Source organism: Neurospora tetrasperma (assembly GCF_000213175.1).
Source record: "Neurospora tetrasperma FGSC 2508 unplaced genomic scaffold NEUTE1scaffold_4, whole genome shotgun sequence".
NCBI lineage: Eukaryota > Fungi > Ascomycota > Sordariomycetes > Sordariales > Sordariaceae > Neurospora > Neurospora tetrasperma.
Genome location: NW_009799102.1, coordinates 3,184,846 through 3,200,049, shown reverse-complemented (window position 1 = coordinate 3,200,049; position 15,204 = coordinate 3,184,846). Strand labels below are relative to the sequence as shown.

The following is a 15,204-nucleotide window of genomic DNA, read 5'->3' as shown; positions in this document are numbered from 1 at the left end:
TTCAGGCACCTGTTTGGCAACAGCCAATGGCTGAGACAGATGCCCCTGCCGCGCCCAAGTACGGCTTCTCGCTATGTTCTTGTGCGCTTATTTGGGATGGGTGCATTGCAAGGGGCCTAATCGCCGGCGATGCTGGCAATTGCGGTGCAAACTTGGAAGGGAACCGGCATGCCCAAAGACAGCCGTGAGACCATTCCTCAATCCACGTGTGCAAGATGTACCAGAGCTTTAAGCACGCCAAGCCAGCTGGAAAGAGAATCCAAAAGCAAACACCCCAAAAGTCTCACAGTGCGTCCCAAGCCCTGTTGGATTACACGCAACTACACAACACAAAGGTGTGACGGCATGACCATCTCACAAGTCTCTCTCACAGCTGTCTCACTATGGCTGTATAGGACTTATATCCTGTCACCTTACCGCGGATTCCATTGGGTATCCAGAAACGAGGGCCCCAGTCCGTCCCTTCCCTTTTGCAACCTGGCTCTATACATAATCTCGTGAAAGCCGGACCATACGACACGTATGTAACAGCCATGTTCAGCGCAGAGCAGCTTGGTTCATCAAGTGCGGACTCCATGAGGCTGTTGTGCTGTGAATACCTTCCTACAACGGCTGTCTATCCCGAGCTTGGATCCACGACTTGGTACCTCTGTCTGGCAATGCATGCAATGGGGGTGTCATATGTGACGTTATACCAACCCTATGGCTTCTCTCGGCTGATGGACTAGCTGTGCTAGCGGGAGTGGCCGGCTCATGATCAAGGCCGACATTTCCAGCCAGTGCTGCCGTCGTAAAAAATAATGGAATATATGTAAAAGAGAATGGAGAAAAAGGAATAAGAATTTATGAAAAAGGGCCTTCAGGCAGCCTTTCAGGGCGGCTTGAATCGTACGCCGTCCGACTAAACGGACTATCCAGTTTGCTTTACTAGTCAAGCTTTGGAAAGAGACAAAATCAGTTTCGACATCTTCAACCGCGCTGGAAAACGAAATAACGGACTACCACCTAAGCTCCCCTTTGCCCCGAGGGCAACCTTTTTCTCGCACTCTTATGCGTACTACAAGGCTTGTGCAACCGTGGGTGAGGACTCGACAGGGAAATCCTTCTCTTTGCGAAGCCCAGCGGATGCCTGCAGGCTCCAAACTTCCAGTGGCAAGACAACCTAACCCCTTCCCGGTCCTCATACGAGACTATTCTCGTCGGACTACGGAGACGCGCAGTAACGGTGTAACACGAAAACCCTCCTTTTCCAGGTGATGAGGATCTCCTTCTCTTCCGACTGATGCTTCATTTGTTCCAGCGCCAGTCTTCCTTCCTCTACCTGTCCTTTTGTCTCGCACTCTCACTCTTTCTTCACTCTACATAGTGTACATGTCTAGCAGCCCCTCCCGTAGTGACTCGAGCGATGTTGTGTTCCCGTTCCTCAGCATCATGGGCCTCTCCTATTTCTTATAGGACACATGACCCTAATGAGAAAGCGGTTCGGGTCGGATATATAGTCTCGCGCAGAACTTCACACCCGTTCCCGCGGGACTCTCAAGACCTTCAGCTCACTTTCTTATTTTCTACTTGAAGGAACGTCATTTATCGGTTGAGCAAGCGAGCTGGTTGTTGTTCCCATTGATCAGTTATTAACACTTTTCTTGATCACATGCTTTTTTTCGCTAAGCAGGCCCTCTGGTACCATTTGAGCACTTTTATCTCTATTCACTTTGGACACATCCTCACGCGATAAACCTACCTATCATATCGGTGTCTGGCCGTGCAGTTATGGTGAAGAAGCCAAGTCCTATGTATTTGACTTTACCATTGGCTTCTAGCTCGGCTTCGTACACATCCTGAGCACAAGTAGATGGCCTTGGTGGTAGCTGCGAAAATTATGGGGGGCTCAAGCGGCGATGAGGAATGCGGGTGCTATATGGAAGCGATCGAGATTCGAGGCGATTCACCAACAGCAGAAGCGAAACAGTGTTTGCAATCTTGCAGGGACCAGTTTCTAAGGACGGTATCGATCGACCACGAAACCCCCGAGGGCTGGAAATACATGTGCAAGGATCTAACGACCACGACACCCAGCTCTCGATTTTGGTCGTTGTATTGGTGCGACACAACGTTTTGCGGAGTCTGGATAAACCAGACGGGGGGGCTGCAGCAAGACCGTGAGTGGTAGCCGGAGAAGTAATCGTCAGTGGCTCGGGCTAAGTAGGACAACCAGCAAACGTCGACCTGATCATCAACAGCTGCCAGGAGTGAGTGAGCATTTCTAGCTGGTCGTCATGAGCTTGAGGGTACTTGCCATGCTAACGTGAGACGGCAGCATTGGATTTCACTCGGTATTAGATCCAGGACCACCACCCAGGGGCTTCGTCTGCCAAACTAGCAAGGGAGGAGTTGGGCCTTGTTCACAGACAGGCTTCAAAATCAACCCCGTGTCGGCCCCGTCCCCACTGGTGGTTCAAGAACCGATCTCCATCCCCTCAACTTCTGGAAGCACAACGTTCAGAAGCGCAACTGCGCCTTTGTCCCTATCAACGTCCTCAGCAACACCAACAACAACTGGCGATATCTCTCTCATAACGGACCCATCATGGCTATCAGCAACACCAGCCCGACCCACGGTTGCCGAGTCTTTTGGGGTAAACAATGGGACTACAACACTCAAAGGCGGGCTATCCATGGGAGTCAAGGCCGCAATTTCGGTTTGTTCGGTTACCGGGTTCATCGTTATGGTCGCTTTGGCCTTTTTGTGCCTGCACAGACGAAAAAAGCACCGGTGCGGCTTAGATGACGTTCGGGGACAGTCTCGTTCGAGGTTCGATAACGGAGTTGCTCCTAGAGGTCGGCCAACGCCGCTAATTGCGTCCAGCTATGATTCCAGGCCGCTGATACCCCCTCTCCGCCTCCGGGACCGCAGGCTGCTCCCTTCGATCCTACGTTCGGGTCACAACCAGTCGCCATCTCCGCCCCTGACGCCGCTCACCCCGGCACACAGCCATGGCGGCGGCCACTCCAACGTCACGTTTCCATCATCACCGATAACATCACCTACGACGAACAAGCTCGTACCACGGCACGAGGGCATGCCAAGGGTTTACGGCACTACTGGCAGTCTTCCTGGTCCACCGCCTCCGGCCTTGTTTGAGATGCATGGTTTTGGTGCGCCCGAAAGCCGGGGAAGTCTGAGTAGTTTCGGGGCAGGTTCGACAACAGGACCGTCATCTTTACGGAACGAAGCATTTTCCTTGTCTGGAACCACTTCTCCGCCGCCCACATCACCAACACGCCCTCCGCGACCGCATGAGGAGCCACTGGCGATACCCGACTTGGTGAAACCAGCATCCTTTCCCTTTGGTGCGAGAATGAATCGATCGATTCCATCAGTACCGTCGGCGCCCATTTCGCCGCTATCACATACATCATCCTTGGCCATGAGCGGCAGCAGTGTGAGCCCAATGTGGAACCAAGTGCGGGCTATCTCATCGCCAAGGGATGAACGGGAATCTGGCAACCATCACGCTACTGGGGAATACTCGGGCAAAGACCGTGGCAGCTGGGGGAGCTGGAGCGATAATGGGTACGGATACGGTTACGGCAACGGAAGTGGAAATGGTGCTAATGGAAGCGGAAACGAGAGCGGAAGGAAAGTGACCAGCGCGATTGTTGATAGTTTTGGTCATGCGGCTGGATCGCTGTTACCCGTAAGAGGCTCCAGATTCATCTCGAAGGGCGGAGTAAGCCCGCCGCCTAGACTACCGCTGAGGCCGATGGCTATTTCTACCATGTCCTCTCCTGTGGTCATTCGTGACGCCAGAGGCGGTGATCTTGGACCGATAGGGGTTGCGATGACGGGAGGGCCGGGAAGAACAGGCAACTCTGCGGCCGTGTCAACGTTGCACGAGGAAGATGGCGGATTGTTCTGAAGGCGGACAGTGCTCCATCCATGATCGGGTGGTAGTACATACGAAAGCGGCACGACCTTGAACGCCGAGACAGGATACAAGATTATAGGTACGTAAACGGGCAAAGAAAAGGCGTACAGGAAACATATCACAGGCGGACAGGATACTGGGCGCTGGGGCAGGGTTTTCAGCACAGCAGAGCAAAGCACAAAAGGATACCCATCTTGGTATATGATGTTTCACCCTTGATTCCATTCTTTTTCATTGTAACAAGGGCCAAAAATCAAAATAACAAATCGGCCGGCAGGGATGGTCTAGATGGAGTGAAAGCATTCGGCACAGGCGAGAATGGTTGATTGGCTTCGGAAAAGCGATACATACCTACACTGCATGACGGGATTGCATGTACGTAAAAATTGATGTCAGTTTTACGAAAAGAACTTGAAACAGTGCTAATGCAGGAAATCAAGGCACCAAAGAGACAAGCATTGTAAGTTGCCAGGAACGAAAACAGACCAAGCATCAAGGAACAGGAAAGAGATCGGACTTTGCCTGTAGATCTCTCTTTTTTTTCCTCCTCTTTTTTTTGGTGTACAAATTTCTTTGCCAGATTGTCCCGTGAGTTTGCAGTGCAGTGGCGCTCAAATCAAAAGGGACAACAACAACAACAACAACAACACCAACAACAGGGGCTGTTGTGGATGTAAATCTGGAAAGAATATCATCTCGCTGGAGGTATCTCAAAATCTTAAAAGAGCCGTGCAGTATATTATTACGTGTCACTCTTTCTCCCTGCCAATCCTGTCTTCTCGCCATTTCTGCTTCTCCCTGGACATCCGGTGCCAAAAAAAAACACGTGTGTCCACCGAGTGGAAGGCCGTCACGCCCACTGACATTTCAGACAACTATGTAGGAAAGGCACTCAAATGGAAAATGGCACGTACTGTGCAATGTAATCCAAACAGTTGGACCGCAATGAAGGGCGTCAAAACCATGCATCTACTTCACATCCTCAAAACAAGACACTGGATGTACCTGTACATCTGTAGGTCTACATGAGCGTTAGAATGACCGTGGGCTCATGGGTGAACGTGGGTATCTCTACCTACAGCCAGCCTCAGGCGGGGTATACTCCACGTGTCCCAGGTACTTACACCATAATACAGCAATCCATCCGAGTGGATATGGGCGTGTCGACACCCCTCTCAGCCCTGGTTTGATTATTCTTTTGCTCGTGTTGGCACATCACGGCCTCTCGCGGCACTCTGCCAGGCACCTCAGCCCAGACCCTTCGAGACCTGTCGTCTTCCTCCCGTCGTCTCCTTCCTGACCTCTACCATAGATATCCATTGCTGGTTCAGCTCAGTTGTTTGGACAGCTCGGCCGGACATGATTACAGCTACCTCTCCAGCCAGAAACCACCAGCTACCTACTTCCATCCTCTTTCGAATCTAGAGACGCTTCCTACGACTGGCGCACACTATCAAGTCGACCGAGGAAGGCCATGACATGAGGTGCGCTGCCCTTGTCCTGGTTCGACCGACTGGAAGACATGGAGGACACTACGCCGACCCCAACCACTCCAGCTGCGGTCATCGCTTCCGCTGCCGCCGTGGCTCCTCTTGAGCGCTCCGTGTCGCAACAGTCCGTCCTCTCAACCACCCGGAGCCATCGTTCCCGGGCTTCCAGCACTGCCCGCGCCCGCAAGAGGTTGACATCATACCCGTCGAGTTGTGCGTCTTCCATCGCCCCGTCCGACAAGTCGCTTACATCGTTCCCCTCCTTCTCGCCCGAGTCGCCTCGCCAGGAGCTGTCCTTCTTCGAGCTCAACCCTTCCTCCCTCTCGCCCTCCATCTCGCCTTCACGTCACTCGCGCAAGCTGTCCGATCCCGTTTCCGTCGCCGACTCCGTGGGCAACGACAGCGACCCGCGCCAGACCCCCGAAGCTCCACAGCCACAACGGATACGGCCCGCCTCTACTGTAGAAAACTTGGTCACGGCCGAATCCGAGCCAGACACACGCGACGCACTCTTCCAAGATGTACCTCTTACCGCCAACAAGATCCCTGGCTCCCTGCACCACGCTGATAATGCCCACATTGAGCGCCTGATTGCTCGCCATGGCGCTGTCAACCTCGTCCGACAGATATCTCGGGATTTGGCAGAGCGCGATGCTCAGATCGCCACTTTGCGGCGACGTGCCGACGACCGAGAACGCGCCTTGCGGAAGCTTATCTTGGAATGCGGTCTGTCCACCCTGGACCTGGAGACGCGCCTGCGCACAATCGAGCAGGATGCCAAACAGACAAATCTGGCCAGAAGGGGGACCGCTGGCGGCGGATTATCGGACCTCATGAACGAAGCCATGGCCCACGATCTCAGAGCCGTCGGCGCGAGCACAGGCCTCAATGACGCAACTATACGCGCTACCACCATATCGGTGCCCCCTGCAGCCGATACTGGAACCACAAAGGGTATGACCAAAGGCTGGAAAGACTTTCTGTGGGGTACTGGGGCGGCGGGAAAGAATTCAGGTCGGCCGAGCAGCGTGACCGGTGCAAGTGCTACGGAAACCTCCAAGACGGTCTTGAGAGGTAGTGGCTTGGGGCCAGAGCAGCGCCGCCCGACGCTGGCCGACGGTCTGTTCAACCCGCCCGAGATGGACTCGACAGACTCTGTGCGGAGCTCTAGTAGGGCATCCAGTATCAACTCTGCGAATGAGTCGCGGAAATCGTCGCTGGCCAGTCTTGCTTTACGGCTGGTCGCGGGTGGTGCAACCACGGGACGTAACGGTGACATGCGCGGCCGTGCCAGCACCGTACTGCAACCTGGGGGCTCCATGAGAACACCATCTACGTCGAGCCGCGCCGCAAGCTCCCTCTCAAGCCGTACAGTCTCGGGCGCCCAAACAGGCCCTAGATCGTTCATGGCAATGCGTCGCGCTACCGGCCCCACTAAACCTCTTGACGTGCCCCAGCGATACCAGCAGCAGGACCGATGGGATACCATGGGGTCCAGCCCCTCGAGAGACCTCGTGTCCCGCCAGCAGAGTTATGGTCCGGTCGAGATGGACACCATTCTTCCACCCGAGGTTCAGCCGCCAACGCTGACACACATATACAACAACCATCTTGGGTCCGAATTTCTCACTGACCGCTTTGGCTTCATCTATGACCAGCGGAGGAAAAAGCGGCAAAGAGAGGCCACCAGAATGGCGCGTCATGCAAAGAAGCCCAGCCGTACCGAGATGCTCAGCACTGGGCGGAACAGGTTATCCCCGGCCATGTTAGACGAGACCTCTAGTGGCAGAGGAGACACAGCGAATGAGGCCGGGCCGGAATCTCCTTCGGCTGAGGAGCAACGGGATGATTCTAAGCCAAGAAAGTGGCAAGATTACCTCAAGATCGCAACATTCCCAACCGAGCTCCTCTCTCACACCCCGTTGATTACTGTGCCAGGCTTCGAGTTGATGGAAGGTGGTGAAGTACCCGAAGCACCCAAATCGCCTGGCTTGATAACGTCGGAGGAGCGTGGATTCGTTCCGTCAGCTACTCCTGCCATCGCCGCTATCGCATTGCCGGAGAATGAGGATCAACCCTCCCCAGACGAAGGGGAGCAACAATCGTCGTCGGCGAGCATGGCGAAAGAGGATGCGGAACCAGTTAGGCTTCTGTTGCAGAACCTCAATCAGCTCCACGATACACTTCAGAGGGAAAAGACTGTGCGATGGAATGATTTCCTTCGTAAAGTCCGGGCGGAAAGAAGACGAGACGGGGAGGCTGCCGCTGCTGCTGCCGCCGCCGCCGCCGAGGCTAGGTTTCAAAGGGCCGAAGCAGTAATGCCTGAAACGAGATTAGGAGATGGTGAGCTGGTTGGCGTTGCAAGTTTGGGTATTCAAGGCAAGGTTGGACGTGCCAAGGCCAATGAGTTTAGGCAACTCATACTTGGTGGTATTCCTGTCGCCTACCGGTCCAAAATCTGGTCCGAATGTTGCGGGGCCAAAGCTTTGCGTATTCCAGGTTATTACGATGACCTTGTCAACCAGGCAGGGGACCAGGACGATCCGCAAGTCGTGGCACAAATCAAGGCCGACATCACTCGTACCCTTACGGATAACATCTTCTTCCGCAAAGGTCCAGGGGTCAACAAGCTCAACGAGGTACTACTTGCGTACGCCCGACGCAATCCAGATGTGGGTTACTGCCAGGGCATGAACCTCGTCGTCGCTAATCTCCTTCTTATCACCCCATGCGCCGAGGACGCCTTCTGGATTCTGGTATCCATTGTTGAGAATATCCTGCCGCCCAACTACTTTGACCATAGCCTTCTCGCCTCCAGGGCCGACCAGCAGGTCCTGCGCCAATATGTGTCTGAGGTTCTCCCCAAGCTCAGTGCTCACTTTGAAGAGCTTGGCATTACCCTCGAGACCATGACGTTTCAGTGGTTCCTGTCTGTTTTCACAGACTGCCTGTCTGCTGAGGCTCTCTTCCGCGTCTGGGACGTACTACTGTGCACCCATGACGGCGGCGTGTTTCTGTTTCAGGTTGCACTGGCTTTGCTCAAGCTGAATGAACGCCAGCTGCTTGCCTGTGACTCGGCGGCACACATCTACAGCTACATCAACCATCAGATGACCAATCATGCGATCAGTATTGATGGATTGATACAGGCTTCTGAGGCGCTGAGGAGGGTGGTGCAGAGAGATGAGGTGGAGGCAAGAAGGGCGAAGGCCGTTGACTTGGAGAGAGAAATGAGTCTGGCCAGGGAGAAGAGACGGGAGGAGATGCAACAGCAGATAAAGAGGCTGGCGGAAGCGCAGGCGCCAAAGACAGCGGGATCGCCGGCCGTCGCTGACCGGGCGGTGACATCTGTGAACGGATATTCCGATGATTTAAACTCACCGATGGTGGAGGCAGATGATGGGATAACAGGAACTATACAAGCAGCTGGAGGGATAACTGCATAACAAGTTGTGAGACAGAACATGGAATCAGGTAGTTGCATGAGGCGGCGTCATGTTGTATGTTTTCCGATCCATCCGCAACGACGGAATCGTCTATCGTTATTTCTCCTCTTACAGTTGGCAACTCTTTTTTTTAAATTTTTTTTCTCTTTTTTTCTTCTTTTTGTATTTCGGTGTACGGGCTGGATAGGTGCATATCTCGGATTGATACCAAGCAGCGCATGGAAGGGAGGTAAGGGCAAGCAAGTCAGGCTCACAAAATTTATTTATCATCGTCCGATTGATTCAGTCTCGATTTTCGGATGGAGCCGCAAAGTTCACATCTGCAAGAGCCAATGAGATGAGTCCAAACTTATCGCTCGTGGCTACACGTTGCATCCGTAAGTTGATGTCGCAATATCAAGGGATACTGATCAACGAGCATTGGGGTGCCCGTACAGTTTGAGTGGTCTAGGTATGTTGTTGCTCGACCAATTTCACCCAACAACCTGAAATGAGATTGTACAGTCGAGACAATGCAGTATAACTCCTTCGCAATCCTCATGGATGTGCGGACAAGGGATAACTAACCACTGGGCGACCACGTGCGTGTACTTGGGGGGAAAAAAAATATATGGACGAGAGAACAACAGAATGAAGAAGATCGCAAAAACAATAAAGATTGACCCCAACCCGATTTGAACGGATAACCTTTCGATCTGGAGTCGAACGCGCTACCGTTGCGCCATGAGGCCTTATTGAAAATTTAGTAATATTGTTGATTCTATAAGGGTATCCCAAAATGAGCTTGCAGCAATATCCTCTGTACATGACTGCTTGTCGATGTGCCGTCAAATCACCATATATAAACTTTGTGATCGCCGCACAGATCGAGTTCTCTCTTTTGAAGCCATTTGTATTTTAACGAGTCTATTTTTTCTGATCTCTCTACTGTGCACCACTTGACCACCTTACATTGTGGGTTGTGGACGTCTCGAGCCATAGACCCCGGCAAATACCACATAGAAGCGGACATAGGTCCTTGGCCTAATCTCCCTCAAAAGGCATTATGTTCCTCACCAAGTTATTCAGCTCTTGCTCTCCAGTTCTGTCATGGTCTCAATGGCTTCGTCAATGGCAGAACTTCGCGACTCGCTCACATGGCTCCGTAGTTCCCCAAGACGCCTCTTCCAAAAGTCCCATCGGTCTCGCGAGTACCCCGGCTGGCCTTGATATAGCTCTCCAGCTCTAAGCATTCTTGAATCAGTCTCATCCAAGTTTCCCGGCTTGCCTGAAAGGGAATGTTCCCAGATGAACTTTCCAGCATGCTTGATCCACAAGGTGGCAACCACAACCCGTGTGTCCTTACCTTCCTGGGAGAACTCCTCCACGCTCTCCTCCAGACCATCGCGAAGTTCCCATATGGGTAATTCCCGCCAGTTAATTGCGCCCGTGCTGAGCAAGATCGCTAGGAATGCGTTGAGGTTGCACCATCGTTCGTGGACCTCTGGATCGGTGGCAGATTCCAAGCTGAGGGTTGGATCTAGCTGGTGTTAGCAACCATGGATCTCAACCTGTCGGGCTCCGAGCTTGAATTGCATGGAATCTTCTTGTTTGCCTACCTTGCCATGCATCTCGGTTGCAGATGGCGAAGCCGTCCAAGCGCTGCCATGCCTACAGAATCAGTGTCAGCAACTCAACCCTTCCGGATAGATCCGTAACAGAAGACTAACAGGATGTCCATCCAGGCCAGCCAAATCATGTAAAACCAAAGCCAGCCGGTGATGCGCTTCATGGCCGGCGGGTACTAATTGCACTGCTGCCAACAAGGTGGTGTATACGTTATACCGAGCGTCCTCAACCTCCGATTCCATGTCCGCAGGGTCGTCGCGTGTGAGTATGGTGCTGTCTAGCTGGTCTGCGAGGCGCTTGGCAGCCTGGGGAATGAGAGCATCATCATTGATGTTGAGCGCAGCCTCTAAAGCATCAACAATCTGCGCATTTCTCTCCCCTATCTCTCTGGTTTTGTCCCGAAGGACTTGTAGACTAATTGGACCAGTCTTGGACATGTTTTCGGATGTCATTGGGATTATGGACTCTTGAACTGGCATTATGGTGATGAACGAAAGGAGAAGTTTGCAGGTAGCACAGAGGATGCGGGGTGGTTACTTTGGTTATCGAGTAGGAAACGTATAGATACCTAGGTCTACACAGAAACATCTGAGTTCCTGGTCGTGGCTGAGGTGGGCTCCCTCCATTCTTGCCCCGAGTTGCACGCCATTACATGATCCGCGCAGGCGCCGCCTACCTACACTAGATAAGGTGTCATTCTTGATGCCAAAGAAGGAAGGAGTTTGGGGTCGTCGTCCACTCCGGTGCGCTCTAGTCTAGCGCACGAATGCATGCACGGCACTAACTCCACCCAGCGTCATCCAATGACATGTGTCAAGTCAACAACATGTTAAGTTTTCCGAACGAGGCGGCAACCCCAACCTCACTTGTCACCAAGATATTTGGTTTTATCAGCGGCGATACGGGTTCCTTAAAAAAAAAAGACTAAATGATCCCTTCGATATTTGGTCCAAGCTCTTATTCAGGGGTATAAACAACGTCAAGCGCGGCCGGTATTTTGTGCTTTGCGAGACTCGGCATTGTCAACAATCGACTTGCCCAGAAGGGATAACGGATGCATCGCACCGAACCAAACCTTTGACCTTTTTTTTTAAAGATCTCGGGCTACGACTCTGAGAACCGGACAAGTCGAAAATCCGCTGGCATCTTGCAGGCTTCATACGCACACCCCGCAACGCCTCCAAGCATACGGAAATCTGGGAATGGAGGAGGCTTCCCAACTCCCGTTGTATGTCTTATAGTGTTCGAATCCTCTGTGACCCTCCGAGTAGTCGACCATGACTTTATCCGGCCGGGACAAGGCGGCCATCCGGCTATCTAAACTTGAATACCATGGAACGGCAGCCTCCGCTAAGTACTTTCATGCCGTATCGGGTCACGGAAGGAGCTCGATGAGGTTATGGCTTCCCATTGAAACATGTAGAGAGTGATGTGCATTGACGACCTGCGTCGCCTGACCGGGTATCAGGGAATGATATAGATGTTCAAAAGGGCCTTCATTCCCAACTTTCGATAGCTTGGGGTGAAAGGTCCAGCACCCAAGTCTTAACTTCAGGATCCTGTTGATTACGGAATTTCCACTGGCCCATTATGCTTCCCTCGATCTCTCTCCTCCTCGCCGCTGCACTCGGCACTAGCGCCCACTACACATTTCCCAAGGTGTGGGCAAACAGCGGAACAACTGCCGACTGGCAGTATGTTCGCAAGGCGGATAACTGGCAGAACAATGGCTTTGTCGACAATGTGAACTCGCAGCAAATTCGGTGCTTCCAGTCCTCCCACAGCCCTGCCCAGTCAACTCTCAGTGTCGCCGCTGGCACCACCATCACATACGGCGCAGCTCCCAGCGTCTACCACCCGGGGCCAATGCAGTTCTACCTGGCCAGAGTTCCGGACGGCCAGGATATTAACAGTTGGACCGGAGAAGGTGCTGTTTGGTTCAAGATCTATCACGAGCAACCCACATTTGGCTCACAGCTCACATGGTCTAGCAATGGTAAGAGTGCACGACTCATCACGATAGAGAGCAGCCACACATACTTGTCCAGATACTGACACTACATCTTTATCCATACAGGCAAGAGCTCTTTCCCCGTCAAAATTCCCAGTTGCATCAAGTCCGGCAGCTATCTCCTCCGTGCCGAGCACATTGGACTGCACGTCGCTCAGAGCTCAGGAGCTGCCCAGTTCTACATTTCATGCGCTCAGCTCAGCATCACCGGTAGCGGCAGCACTGAACCCGGCGCTAACTACAAAGTCTCATTTCCTGGGGCCTACAAGGCTTCCGATCCCGGTATTCTGATCAACATCAACTATCCCGTACCTACCTCGTACAAGAACCCTGGACCGAGTGTCTTTACCTGCTAAAAGCCGTCTGATATCGGCTTTCCAATGAGTGGATAAGGAACCCAAAAGAGGAGGAAAATACTTGGCCTTGGTTTATGAGACCTGAATACTGTATTGCATAGCTTTAAGGAACTCAAAACAACCACTGTTTATACTCGGCCCTTGACGCTACTCCATCCATATCTCCGGACCAGATATTGTCCCTGTCCACCTGAAACCTCACCCCGGGCCACTGGGACACTCGCTCTGTACTGGAACTGTTGAAAGCTACGTCCTGGGTAATACTTTGCTCCACGCAGTAATTATCACTACAAACTTGGTGTTCTGGTTGTGTACTACCAATCTTCACGCATCGGCAGTCACTCCTTGCATCACTAGACGTCAACGGATTAGGATCGGAACAAACGAATGCCGCAATAAATGGACTGCATTTACCCGACTACTCTATGGATGTATCATCAGACCTAATTGCGGCAGTCACTTTCCGCACATTTAGGATTGATTCCACGATAGTTCTGTTTGATGCCCGGAGAGAACACCCTTGATGGGTGAAGGACCTCGTCTCAGGATCTCGGTAGCGGCAAAAGACGTGTCAAGCTAGATAATTTTGGTCTAGTTAGAAATATATATCTCGGTTATCTTCTGGCCCCCAGGGCCAAGGTTACAACTTGCATCCTAGATACCTCTACATATTGGCATCGAACAATACCTACCTAGTGTAGGGATCAAGTTCCCAGTTAGCATCTCCCTGAGTGTAGGGGCCGTTCAGGCCCATTGTATTCAAATGTTTGTTAAACATGGCTGGAGCATTCCAGGCCACTTCAGATTAAAGCATCTATCAGACGCCTTTCTTAAGTTTCTGGTCAATGGCAAGCCGGGGAGAACAGCTGAACTGTCACTCGTATGACCAAGAACGTTCAAAGCAAGCAAGGAGTCGAAAGTGCAACAAGTGATAACATCCGTTACTACTCCTCGCAAGTGTCTGGAAGTTCTGCAACTGCTCCTACCGAGTCATCAGTTCACTATGTTTGAACAAAACAGACCAACTACCTAGGCCCAACACATTATTACCTCACTCAAAGTCCCGGATGACTCCTCCGTTACTACGTTCGATGGTTGAGGTGCCGTTTGGTTCGAAATTTTCACAACTATACCGACGATAAACAGAAACAAGCACCTCACTTAGCCAAGTCAATCTGTATATGAACTACATATCTCTTTGGATCTCAGCTTAAGAGCGTGATCCAGAACCTTTTTTTTTGCTGACTGCAGTCAGAAACCACTACTTTCGGTCAGAAAGCTGCACAGACCAGTGCTGACCGGTGCTGGCGCTGAAATATCCATTTTGCCAAGAATATTGCTTGTTTAGCGCGCCCCGCACGGTTAGAATCGTGATTTTTTACGTTGAAATCTAGATCTCGTAAAATTGGTTACATTTTACAGTATTATAGTTTCGAATGGTCTAGATTATTGTAATATTAAATCGGTGCGTATTTAAATAGTTATCAATATTGCTACTTTATTATTATATTCGCTAGTACTTGTTCTAGATAGTTGTAGTAATGTCCGAGGTTATTGCTGGTTGTAGATAAATATATAACGGATTTATTTTTAGTAATAAAAGAGGTATATATAATTTTTATATTTAACTACTATAGACTCCTCTTAATAGTATAACTTGTCGACTTAGTACTCTATAGCGACCTCTTAAGATTCTATTGTGTGTGCCGACTCCTAGCTATTCCAACTAGCTTTATTATTAGTTAGTCCCTCTTTTGCCTAAGTCTTCAAAAAGAGGAATAATAAGGCTAGTACCTCTAAAACCCGTTGGACTACGCAAGTAGAGCGCTACTTCCTGAAGATCCTTATAACTACTATTAACGAGGGGAGTGCTGGTTGGAATAGCTTTAAGGAAGCGATATACTATATGGTTATCAAGGATTTTACTAGTATTAACTTTAATGTAGGAATAAAGTAGGTGTGTAATAAATATAGTACTTTAAAAGTAAAATAGCGGTTCTAGGCCTTTATATAAGGTCTTTCTATATTCGGGCGCAATTAGGACTCGGGTTTGATTACGGCTGCTAATAATATTTAAGAATAATTAATTAGGGTAAGTATATTATTAACATTTTTTTGTATAGGATTTTACTAATAATATAAAAATAGTTATTCCTTAGCTGGAGCCGGATATAGCCAACGAAGATAGTAAAACGCTTATTATTGTAGTATAATAAATATTTAAGTTATTACAGGGCGAGAGGGCACCGTTGGGGGTAAGGTAGGATATGCGTTGTTGTGTGAAGAAGGAGAAAGGAAGTGTGCGTAGAGGACTAGCTATATGGGCGAGAGCCCAGTCTGAGCCAGTCCGTGCGCGTGCACACA

General features: G+C 51.0%; 5 protein-coding genes across 5 annotated transcripts; 4 read left to right on the top strand and 1 right to left on the bottom strand.

Moving 5' to 3' along the window:
- Positions 1 to 215: 215 nt before the first annotated feature.
- NEUTE1DRAFT_102145 (uncharacterized protein) lies at positions 216 to 728 on the top strand (the record flags this gene model as incomplete). The annotated part of the gene is made up of 2 exons (XM_009854136.1): positions 216 to 335; positions 396 to 728. The coding sequence occupies 2 exons, from the start codon at positions 216 to 218 to the stop codon at positions 726 to 728; spliced, it is 453 nt and encodes a 150-aa protein (XP_009852438.1).
- A 1,124-nt stretch (positions 729 to 1,852) lies between these two features.
- Positions 1,853 to 3,920, top strand: NEUTE1DRAFT_44265 (uncharacterized protein; the record flags this gene model as incomplete). The annotated part of the gene is made up of 2 exons (XM_009853282.1): positions 1,853 to 2,159; positions 2,311 to 3,920. 2 exons carry the CDS (start codon positions 1,853 to 1,855, stop codon positions 3,918 to 3,920), a joined length of 1,917 nt encoding a protein of 638 aa, XP_009851584.1.
- Positions 3,921 to 5,451: 1,531 nt separating this feature from the next.
- Positions 5,452 to 9,010, top strand: NEUTE1DRAFT_147410 (uncharacterized protein; the record flags this gene model as incomplete). Its single annotated transcript, XM_009854135.1, has 1 exon — positions 5,452 to 9,010. The coding sequence occupies one exon, from the start codon at positions 5,452 to 5,454 to the stop codon at positions 8,863 to 8,865; it is 3,414 nt and encodes a 1,137-aa protein (XP_009852437.1).
- Positions 9,011 to 9,750: 740 nt separating this feature from the next.
- Positions 9,751 to 10,952, bottom strand: NEUTE1DRAFT_130683 (uncharacterized protein; the record flags this gene model as incomplete). The annotated part of the gene is made up of 3 exons (XM_009854134.1): positions 9,751 to 10,384; positions 10,464 to 10,515; positions 10,575 to 10,952. The coding sequence occupies 3 exons, from the start codon at positions 10,950 to 10,952 to the stop codon at positions 9,930 to 9,932; spliced, it is 885 nt and encodes a 294-aa protein (XP_009852436.1).
- A 1,111-nt stretch (positions 10,953 to 12,063) lies between these two features.
- NEUTE1DRAFT_45127 (uncharacterized protein) lies at positions 12,064 to 12,840 on the top strand (the record flags this gene model as incomplete). Its single annotated transcript, XM_009853328.1, has 2 exons — positions 12,064 to 12,469; positions 12,551 to 12,840. 2 exons carry the CDS (start codon positions 12,064 to 12,066, stop codon positions 12,838 to 12,840), a joined length of 696 nt encoding a protein of 231 aa, XP_009851630.1.
- Positions 12,841 to 15,204: the final 2,364 nt, after the last annotated feature.